This window comes from Ambystoma mexicanum, chromosome 3q (genome assembly GCF_040938575.1).
Source record: "Ambystoma mexicanum isolate Mex_15411 chromosome 3q, UKY_AmexF1_1, whole genome shotgun sequence".
Taxonomy (NCBI): domain Eukaryota; kingdom Metazoa; phylum Chordata; class Amphibia; order Caudata; family Ambystomatidae; genus Ambystoma; species Ambystoma mexicanum.
The window spans coordinates 408,597,444-408,608,277 of record NC_090926.1 but is presented as its reverse complement, the minus strand read 5'-3'; the positions used below and the strand labels follow the sequence as shown (position 1 = coordinate 408,608,277).

General features: G+C 44.2%; 1 protein-coding gene across 1 annotated transcript in view; it reads right to left on the bottom strand.

Moving 5' to 3' along the window:
- Positions 1–1,702: 1,702 nt before the first annotated feature.
- PCDH12 (protocadherin 12) overlaps positions 1,703–10,834 on the bottom strand; it is a 66,073-nt gene continuing 56,941 nt past the window's right edge. The window contains exon 4 of the mRNA XM_069654108.1: positions 1,703–10,645. Coding sequence (XP_069510209.1) covers positions 10,197–10,645 — 449 coding nt within the window. The 3' untranslated portion in view covers positions 1,703–10,196. The remainder of the gene's footprint in view (positions 10,646–10,834) is intronic.

The window sequence follows — 10,834 nt, the reverse complement described above, 5'->3', positions numbered from 1 at the left end:
CGGGGCAGCAACCAATAAGGTTGCTCAGATTGGGGATGAATCCCACAATCCTAGCCCACGCTACGAGCAACCTGACGGCTGCTTCCCCTGTCATCTTCTCCCTACCCTCCCCACTGTTTTCTCATCCCTCTCACTTACCTGATTCCTTCAGTGGCTGTGACATCCCTGCTGCTTTGTGTCCCTGCTGGCTGCTATGGAAATGGAAGAAGGGCTCCACTTGGAGCACCGTCTTCCAGCTCCGCGGTCGTCATCTTGCATAAGTATTGTGCATGAATGAAAAGAATGCCGTGAGGCCATTACCCCCGATCTGGCCCACTGGATCAGGTATTATTGCTAAATTTGCTTGTGTTTAAGTATGTCTACTTTCAACAATGAGTAAAAAAGGCCTTTAGTACTCAAGGTGCTAATGGCAATAACCCCTTCCCTTGTCGGCTGTTCCAGGATGGTAACGGCCCACCGTCCTCCATAAAGGCCCCAACTTTTCGAAGTCAGTGAATATGTGGATGTGAAATATTGTGGAAGTCTTCAGGAGAGTGAGAGGGAATGAAAATTAATTTAAATTCCAAGGCCACGCAGCGATGGGTGGAGGGCTGTGCAGGGAACATATGACTCTGGGTTAATCATTTTATAGTTAAAGATGCTATCACTTGAAAAGAAGCAATTCCAGTTCTGATTTCCCATTCTCTCATCATCACCATCACCAAAAAAATAGCCTTCCAGCTCACAGCTGCGGGCTATACAGGCTGTTAATGTCCTGTAAGCTCAGAGACTTTAGCCTGTTTTGACCAGAGCTGCTGTCTATAGCGCTATTAGCATGAATACTGACCACCCAGTGTTTGGAACCACACTTTTGGTAAAAATGTTTGCTATCCCCAGGCTATGAAACACATTTCCAGCAGTGAAAAAACTACCAAAATGCCCATCGTGGGAAAAGAAAGGCACTTCTTCAAAAATGATGGCCCTTTCTACAGTAGTTCCATTGCAGTGGAATATATTCAGCCAAAAAATTGCAAACTATGTCAAAGAGGGGAGGAGCCATTAACCGGAAAAACCACTGAGCGGAACAAAGTATATAAATAGTCATGTGGTACACTGGTAACCTCCCATGGCTCGCACTAAAGGGCTGCGTTGAAAGCTGGCTGATTGGTTGAAGATTTGAAGATGTCCCTTTTTTATCATGGCTGATTGGGTATCGTGACATCACTATAGCTCCTGTAAGAAACCTAACCTATGGACCCACCACTGATCTCAGTAAAGAACTTGCAAGCCTATTTGATGGGTATCAGGACGACACCAAATAAAACTGCCATCACTTTTCTTTGGTCGACTCAGACCTTTGTGGGATGCCTAATTGTGGATATTTGCGATTAGTGATGAGACCCTTCATTCCAATGTTTCTGTATGGAGCGATCAGTATTTACAACAGGTCATGGGAACAGTGGCCTACATGTAAAGTCCAGTGATGTAATGCTGCCTGCAGAGCATGTAAAGCAACTGTGGTTGAGTGAAACCTTTTCACGTTGTCATTTGTGATATGAATTCTGGACTCGATTGTGGTCAACTCTGGGGGTTGAAAACACAGTCTCAAACAAAATGCACACTCTCTCGAATTTTGACAGTTCTAATTACACACAATGAAAAATGAACATTGGCGCTTGGCTCACGCAATATATCATTTGTGAGGCTAAATGTATTCTATGCATTGAATTGAAGTACATTTATTAGGCCGGGTACACAATTACAACATTATAGCATCACATGTGTCAAGGTCTTGAAACAGACACTGACACCAACATAAAATACAAGCACAACTAAATAATAAAATAATCAAACAAACAACATATCCACTGACAGTTACCCAGCAAATGCCAGAGTTATATTTGCAATACAAGGAGAAAGTACTGTCCTGTCATTTCTGTTTATTAGGTATAAACATTTGATTGATTGATTGATTGATTGATATTTTATTTCTATCGCGCTCGTACACAAGTGTTTAATGGAGTAGACGCATTAATAAGGCACTGAAAAATGCACTAACTCATAGATGCTATATAGACACACTGATACACCACCCAATTCTCTTCTGCAATCTCTAAAGGTTCGTGTAATTTAAGCAGCTGCTTCTAGACACCCCCTCATTCCTTCCGTGTTTTTAGTTTCCCTCACTGTCAGCTTGACCTTCAAAGCACAACGATTACTCCCGCTGGCCGAATTGCCGAGATCACCGGGGTTTAGGTCCATGTGCTATTTTGCAGAATAATGGGTGATGGTCCAGAAATTACTTGTTTCTCCGCTCATTCGTTTAAAAAAAAAAAATGGACACATCTAATTTCATATACAGTGAATTGTATTCCTCGACCCGATTACTAAACAAGTTCTGTTTAGGAAAATTCCTCCTTGAAATCCATTGTGATCCTTTGTTTTTAGTTTTCTTTTGGTTGATTGACCAACGACATTCATCACTTGCTTGAACCCTTCTGCCTGTTTTGTGGAATGTGGTATGCAAATATTGACATGCTTTTTGCATTATATTTGGAATATATGTCATGTACATGTCACAATTTATTTTTAATTTTGATCTTTTTGTTTTTTAATTTGCTTTTCTCATTTTATATCCTAGTTGTTTGGTGCATCTCTAGCATGGTTATTTATGATTTATTATTATGTATTCTATGGAATTTATGCAGCCTTGAGAACGACCTGCCGGTCAAAACACGTATCGGCTGTCCAAATAATTTCACCTATCAAGCAAACACCTGTTTGTGGAAAGTTCCAATTGGATTTTGTTTGACTCTTATTGTAACTTGAGCGCGACTCTACGACCCATCACAAACATTTTCACTGTTCATTTTTCAAGCTTCTGTGGATGAGCTGGAGGGTTAAGAGGGGTTGCTGCCGGTTTTCATACAACCAATTTCATCTATCTCTTAATTTTGTAGAGTAATTTTATGAGTGGTCAAGAGCGCACAGCCCAACATATCAAATCCACAGATACTCTGGCCCTCATTACGACCCAGGCGTTGGACCATGGTGCTAATAGCACCATGGTCCATGCCGGTAACTTACCGACTCCGCCATGGCGGAATGGGGAATTACTGCCCCATTCAGAGGTTGGTGGGGCGGTAATTCCCCATGCCGCCATGGCCCTTCCCCATTCCCATTTTTGCCCCATAGGGCTCAATGGGACTGGGGAAGGCGCTAATTACGGCACCGTAAATTACGGTGCCGTAATTAGCTCCTAGGTCCATTTGCGGGTTGGGTTTTTAACGCCTGCTAAAAGCAGGCGTTAAAGTGCCACCCGCAAAGGGACCTCGTAATCAGGCATTAAGGGTTTAACGGGGCCGCCACCTTTTAAGGCGCTGTTAACCCCTTAACGCCTAGGTTCTGATCCTTCTAATTTCATATACGGTCTTTCCCAAAAATCCCTCCAATCCCCCATCAAGCAGGTTCACGGGGAGTCTTCAAACGTGCCCCTTCTCGGACCCAATGCTTCTTACTTTCTAGAATCGGGTGGTGTGCTTTCATTACCAACCACCTCCAGGCCTAAGTTGCTTAACAAAGGGGGCCAGCTATGATTGGGAGAAATTGATAACAAGTGGCCTTGTTTTTCTTTAAAGGGGGAGGGGGCGTTGTAAGTCACCCAGAGTTATATGGGACCATTATCGGTAACCTCGTGCTTGCAGTCCTGCTACATATTCTGTTTTCTCTTACCTGATCTCTAGTCATTGTTTTCCGGTGTCTGCTTCTTGGGTGCGGTCTGATTTTGGGGCTCTTTAAAGGTACGGTTTTGGAATGCAGGTTGCAAGTATGTTCACAAGGAGGTGGAAGGGGTGATCTGTAGGGTGCGGTGCTGGGACAGTTGGTGAAGGAACGGCTGGCCCCCACTGAGAGGACCACACCACAAAGAACAGGAGCAGTTATGCAAAGTAACCCCTGCTGCCACAAACTGTTTATTTGCGTTCTAGTCCAGCCAAATTAGGCCAAAACAAGGCCATACCCATTCATTTGAAATAAAGTGGGAGTCATGAGAAAATGTTAAAAGGACCCCCCTGAATGTCTCCAAGAAAATCCCCCCAAAAATCGGGTTAGGGGTTTTCTGCCATATTGAAAAGGACGTTCGCCACTTTGAATTTTTAACATACTTTCGTCAAAGTAGTAATTGTGCACAAACTACTAGACTTGCATGATTTGATTTTAAAAAATGTTGTTCTTGAAAAGGGATTTCATACAAATACGAAAACATGAACAATAATAAAAATGTGCTGCTCGGATTTTGAAAATAAGATCTCTATTGGGGTTGGAGGGAGGGGATTCCGATACTTCTGCCTTATTTTGCTGAAATAGGTTTTATTGAAGGAAGTTTCAAAGGAAAGTTGTAGAGTATAAAAACGTCTAGCGATAATATTTTATAATATAGCAGCAGTGTGGCTTCATTTCTGATGCTTTCTCTTTATTTCCCTTTTTGTATGCCATAAACTGTCGGCTAATCTTTGCTATTCTCCTTCTGATATTCCAAGAATTCCACCGGTTATGTTTTTCACAAGGGCTCAATCGGTCACACAATGAGTGAAAGTGGCTTGGGAAACGTATGGCAGTCAGTATATGACAGGAATAGTGCAGTCCATATGCCAAGCGGATGGGCTTATTCAAGAGCAATTTGTGCCCATGTATTGACCATGCGGGCTTTAGATATTCTACACGTTGAGGAAACCACTAAAGATGGCACCTTTGTTGACACTTTGAGAGAGTTCTACTGTTCAGTGTTAACAGTCCATCAAATCTTCGAACCTCTTTCGGATCTGACAACTCTCCTAAGGGAGAAAGTCAAGTGGGCTGAAACTGACGATGGGCACACTGCCAAATTGTGGATTCAGTAAATGAGTATGTATGCGTGTTTGTAGTTGAGGGTTGTGGTGACTGGAAGCCATATCTTCTTGAACTTTGCAAAAATCAGCACACATGGATTTCCAGTAAATGCTTCTATTGGAAGAGCAGATGGATCTAGGTGGATTACAGAAGTTTGCTACACCTGGCTTCGTCACCATTTGTTGGTCAAGCAAATTCTGGCCTGGTATTTGGTCAGATATGACCATAGAACAGGCACTGATGCACTCAATGAAATGATCTGGTGGACTTACCCACGGTCACATCGCGTCCTCATCCACCGTCGCAAAATGGCTGCATGCAATGTCAGCCACCTCAAGAATAGCGGACGCCAAAGAAGAGATTGGCAGACTCCTGGATCCTGCCTAATAACAGCAGATCAGTCTGCGATTGTTGAGACAGGATCGGACGGGGTTGACATTTGGGCATTCATAAACTGGATACATGAGCACAACCTTTTTCAAAGACACTCCCTTAACCTCAGATCTCTATCCAGCAGACTTATTGAAGACAACTCTATAAACTGTGATCAAGCACGGGAAGTTGGACTGCCTCTCGAGAATACTTTGGGCAAGCTCTTTACAGAGATCCACTAACAGTGCGATGGCAAGGTGCCGTTTTTTGTGACCATTACTAAGGCTGTCCGAGTGACCAGTGAACAAGTTGTGACCAACCCAAACCAGCTTTTCCATAGAATGCTGTTTATTGTGCAAAGTTAAAAAGAGTTGGAAAACTATTGAGCATACGAACTGGCTGCTTGATAATATTTCTATTTGGAAGGGCACAATGCCACCTCTTGTACGTGTTCTCGATGCATTGTCACCAAGTGAATTGTCCAGTCCGCTTAACGCAATGTATACATCAATGGTGGCCACCTTCTGAGAGTTGTGTTCCTCCATCCATCAACCTTCAGACAGATATGCCATCAACGTTGAGTATGTGAAGGAAAACATACGATAGCTGCCACAGCATGTTTGATGGGTATGACGGAGGCCCCAAGATATTGAGCACCTTTGACAGTGATAATTAGTACTGGTAAATGCTGAATACCATGTTCAGGTTTCTACCTCCCAACATGACTTTCTCGCAAGCAAACACAATAGAGCTAGATTCATTACACTCGTACCAGATGTCAGGCTTACCAGGCAGTTGGGGATCTAGACTCTAATGGCTTCAAAAGCCACTGAGCTGTCATTATCACGCCCACCCGTGCCTGTGGGAGAAGATGCCAGCTTCCTTGTTTTCTTGATCGCTCATTGCACATCTGAAGCTCAAATGCCTAGGCCTGGTATGAAAAAAGCAGATCACGGGTACAGCAACCAGAAGATACAGAACAGTTTATTAGGAGACATGACGAAATATATTGGTCCTTCACACATTCAGTGTGTTCTTCCATTTCTGTTCCTTTCAGAATGGGGACAAAGTACACATACAAACTGCTTTGTACCAATATTTTGCTTTGTCACCTAAAGGATGTCTTTAATTTTTTTAAAATATTAAACACACTAACCCATTTCTCAACATTCCACATACAGTTCTCATACAGAAACTCATACAATCACCTCCTGGCACAGCAATCCGCACGCACTTCACCACACTGCAACAACAGACTAACAACACATGACCTGGCACAACAGCACATGAGAACTCGCACAGACCCGAACACCGCACTTAAGCTCAGTGATCGGTGCAAACCGAACTGAAGCTGCCAACAGGACATCACAACTCTCACTTTCCTATTCCCTCTACACCCTACTAACCCCCCACTAACCTCTTTCTTCACACCCTCCTTTTCAAATCCGCCAGAGCGCCTGGGGACCACTCCGGTGGTGACGGTGTGCGATACAAATACTTTTAACATTAACATTACATTACACAGATTAATTCGTAGCTGCAGAAGAGAAGTTCTTGCTGGCCTTGTACAGCATTAAGGGGCGACCAGATCTTGGCACAGCAAGGCATTGCACATATCGCGTGACTGTGAACAAGCAGGAAGTCCAGAGGTAGCTCTGACCTAGCAATGTCCCCACCCACTTCGGCTGCAGCACATCAGCATTCCCTACATGTGTATTTACAGGTTCAGCCGTCTACACGTGTGGATCTACTACCAACAGACTGGTGCTGGAAACTCCACACTGATGAACCCCTCCCACTTCCAGCACTACCAAAAACTCCACCACAGAACGTTCTGAAACTTGTCACGTGCAATTGCAAGACCGCATGAGCAAGGAAATAATAGTGCAGAAGAAGAGGACTTGAATGCTCTCTTGCGTGTGGCCAGTGTGAAGGTTATGGATGTAGCAACAGCCCATTTGTGGATGATGACTGCAAATTTGATGATACCCATCAAGTCACAGCTACACTCACCAATGAAGCGGTAATTGATGATCCCGGTGAATTGGTTCCACCACCTGCACGTAAATGCCGTAAACATGAAACATGGCCACGCAAGTCAATGATATTCCAGACATCTTTAGTTTAAGATCGAATTTTAAGTGAGTGGGCCTCATTACGACCCAGGCGTTAAGGATTAACGCCGTCGTTAACCCTTAACGCTGATTCTGATTTTAACGGCTGCTCTTAGCAGCCGTTAAAATCCATGGCGCTAACCTGCCATGATGCTAATTACGCCACCGTAATTTACGGTGGCGTAATTAGCGCCTTCCCCACTCCCATTATGCCCTATGGGGCAAAAATGGGAATGGGGAAGGGAAAATGGGAAATGGGGATTTACCGCCCCACTCACCTTGGAATGGGGCGGTAAATCCGCCATCCACCATGGTGTAAACATAGTTTACACCATGGTGGTAAAGTTGGCGCAATTAGCGCCTGGGTCGTAATGACCCCCAGTGTCATAATTTTGAGGACAAAAAGTGCTAATAATGGAAACATAGGCAAAACTTAGATATTTAAAAAAAGTACTACGTAGTTAGGCCAGATTGCTCATAATATATAACATTAAATACCATATCTATACTTTTTTTTACACTCTACAACTTTCAATTGACACTTTGTTTTCGATAGAAACCTACCATTTCACCAAATAAGACCTAAGATTACGAATTCCCCGGGCCCCCAAAATAGAGAAATCCTATTTTCAAGGTAACTGTAGCACTTTATTTCTGAGTAAAACTTTTTTAAAAAAAATGTGTATGAAAATCCTTTTTAAGAGGAACATTAAAATAAACATGCCATAAAGTCCAGATGTTTGGGCGCAGTTGTAACTTTTATGAAAGTGCCAAAAATCCAAAATGGTGAACTTCTATTTCAAAATTGTGCAAAACCTACAACAACATTATCGATGATTTTCTCAGAGACATTCAGGGGGGACCTCTTAACATTTTCTCGTGGGTCCCACCTTCTTATTTGTAAATATCTACCTCATAAGGTAATTTGACTGGACTAAAGGGGAAGTGGTTTACTAAGAAAACAGCATTAGGAGTGTACACTTTGTGGGCAGCCTATTGGCACTTGAGACCTCACAGCCTCTATAAGCACCCCTGTTAGACTCTTTGACATAGTACGCCATCCTTTAATGTATAGCCCTTAGCTATCACATGTCCCTCATTGTTCCGGGAGAGAGGAACAGAAGCCAGTTTTGAGCCACACCGACCAGCACAGAAGTTTGACTACATAGTGACTCTGAAGCCCAGACTGATCACGAGACCAGTGAAAAGTAAGAAACTACTCGTTACCTGGGATGTGATGGTTTAGGGGAGTTCCTCAAACGTGGTGGCCGGCTACCAGATGCCACATTGTGGACATTCTGGGTAGGCTGACACTCTATACGGGTGCAGGAAAGCAACATGGCACGACTAAACATTACATAACACGAATAGTAACAGGATTAAATGACAGATTGTAATCCTGTTGTTTGTACACTGCTGACATGTGCTGGTTAAAAGGGGTTGGCGGGAAGATAGATGCCGTTTAGTAGCACAAAGCCTGCCATATTGGGCATCCAATTGACCTTTTCATGCACTATAGCAGAGGCACCTCATGTCATTGTTTACTTAATTGTAACTGTTTTAAAAACGTCTGCATGCCTTTGCCTTCCTAATAGACATACAAGCTTTCATTGTGTTCAAAGGGGCTCCATCCAGAGGCTGGCCTCGTTTGTACTTTAGAACACATGGTTGATTTAACGCTATTCAGAGATATTACCTTTATTTCTGTTTGGGTGATCAACATTGGCCTGCAATTGTGTCCTCATGCGGAAGTACTCCATCAGGTCTGTTGACTCCTGGCTGGGCCAGAAGCTCCTCTGCCTTCTTGAGCCTGCTTCACCTTATCGATCCCAGCCAATGTCCACCCTTTCCTGGCTTGTGGAAACAATGGAACACCTATCTTCATCCACGTTCCATTGCCCATTCTGAGCCCAAGCTGTGGCCTGGAAGGAGTTAGTGGTGAGGGGTTTATTTCTTGTGCTCAAGACGGTCCTAGATTTTCCACCACCGCCCCCAGTAGCACCTCTGTAAAGCACTTCTTTTCCACTGTTAGCACCAATGAAGAATACCCACGGGTTCACCCCCCTGACCTTGTTTCACCAGTAGCACCAGTTACATATCCTATTTTCCACAGTGAGTAGGTAATGCAGTCCATTTACGCTCCATCCAGACGATTTAGGATCATGGCCCTTATCGACCTTCCATCTAATCCATGGGCTGTGCAGAAGCCGCTGGCCTTGGGGCAGCTGAGCCTGGTGGTGTCTCTTCTGTTCACTATCATCCTCTGATTAGTCTTGGATGCCCAGTTCTAGTCACTCATGCATTCCAATACAGTGTTTATGATCTCTATCTACATTATTTTAGACTAGGGCAAATTACTGTTTGCAGAATAGTGTAGAAAGTGATATTGCCCACGGACCAGTTGGCAAATGTAAAGGCTGCCATTTAAGAATGGAGCTCTCAGCCAATCCAGTTGGCCCCTTTCCAAATCTACTATGGTCCCACAGAGCTAATATGATTTGGAGCTTTACCACAGCATAGGACTTTCAGTTAAAACCAATGATTTTCCTGGAATTCTGAGACCATATGTGCCCTCGACCATCCCAATCCTGCAGCATAAGCAATGGTTGTTTCTGCTGGAAGATGCGTGTCTCATAAATGTCTGTTATGCCAACACTGTTCAACAATCTGCTGCTGAGCCTGTCTTGGGGCATGATGCGATTTGGTTTGAAAAAAGAGAGTTTGAGGGTTGAGTTCAAAGCACTGAATGAGGAACATTCCTCCCTCAAGTGAACAGATGGCAAGGGGTTCCATCTGCAGCTCCACCTCCATTAGTGTCACAGCCACTTGCCAGGAGTGGGCAACTCATTCACATGTCCACTCTGGCACCCCAGTCCTGCCTATGCTACTCAGAGTTTCTCCAGGGACGGCCAACTCATTTTCCACTACCACGCTGGTACCAATATCCAGTCCCAGGGTCCTGCTGCAGGCAGAAAGCCTCAGCAGCACCTCAGAGGCTGTGGCAGCATGGGCGTCGGCCTTCTGTGTAAGAAGCATCTCAAAAAGGGAGCTCATTTCTGAGAGGAAGTTGCCAGCCAGCTTGGGGTCATCGCCAGGCTCAGGCTCTGCTTTGCCGAAAGTGAGGAAGGTCTTCAGCTCATCTCTCTCCATACTACCTGCTAGGATGGGCTCATCCTCGGGTATGCTGGCTGTTGCTGGTGTAAAGAGGTTTGCTTTGTAGTCTGCAGTCATCGGGAGTGAGAGTCTAGCCAATAATGCAGGGTCTGGCTCACCAATGTGGTCTGCTTCATAACCTGGCAGAGCGGGCATCACAGGGAAAAACAGAAACACAGCACAACAAGGGTTATTGAGTGCAATCAAACAGGCAAAGAAACAGGGTAACATTGGTACTAAGCAAGGGTACAGCTGGAAACCGAAGAGTGACTTTGTGTCAAGGATGTGCCTGTTTGTGTTTATTTTCTGTCAGATCATATTTCTTATCC